This window comes from Antrostomus carolinensis, unplaced genomic scaffold (assembly GCF_000700745.2).
Source record: "Antrostomus carolinensis isolate BGI_N321 unplaced genomic scaffold, ASM70074v2 scaffold36436, whole genome shotgun sequence".
Lineage (NCBI taxonomy): Eukaryota > Metazoa > Chordata > Aves > Caprimulgiformes > Caprimulgidae > Antrostomus > Antrostomus carolinensis.
The window spans coordinates 1-335 of record NW_010320410.1 but is presented as its reverse complement, the minus strand read 5'-3'; the positions used below and the strand labels follow the sequence as shown (position 1 = coordinate 335).

At 62.7% G+C, this 335-nt stretch overlaps 1 protein-coding gene across 1 annotated transcript in view; it reads right to left on the bottom strand.

Moving 5' to 3' along the window:
- Window positions 1–309, bottom strand: part of LOC104526209 (sphingosine kinase 1-like) — a gene marked incomplete at its 3' end in the record, with an annotated part of 1,566 nt that extends 1,257 nt beyond the window's left edge. The window contains exon 1 of the mRNA XM_010169593.2: window positions 263–309. Within this exon, the coding sequence (XP_010167895.2) occupies window positions 263–309 (47 nt within the window). The remainder of the gene's footprint in view (window positions 1–262) is intronic.
- Between the last annotated feature and the right edge of the window lie 26 nt (window positions 310–335).

Sequence of the window (335 nt, the reverse complement as noted above, 5' to 3'; positions counted from 1 at the left end):
TGAGTGTTGCCCTTTGTCCTTCTGCCCTGCCTGCTGTTACCCCTCAGATGGTGACCCCCCTGTCCCCCTGAGGGCCGCAACCAGGGGTGCAGGAGGTGAGGCAGTTACCCCTATTAAGTCCCATCATGTTGTCCAAACCAGCCCCACAGGAGCCAGAGCCACGGTGATGCGGGAGGTATGAGGCTCTCGGAGGAGCCCGTCCCAGCACCCAGGTAGGATCCCAGGAAGGGAGGAGGAGGAGGTGAGGAAGCTGCTCGCAGACTCACCAGTGACGAAGACGGTGGTGGCGATGTCAGCGTCGGCCAGCATGGGCTGCACCACCGCCTCGAAGTCCT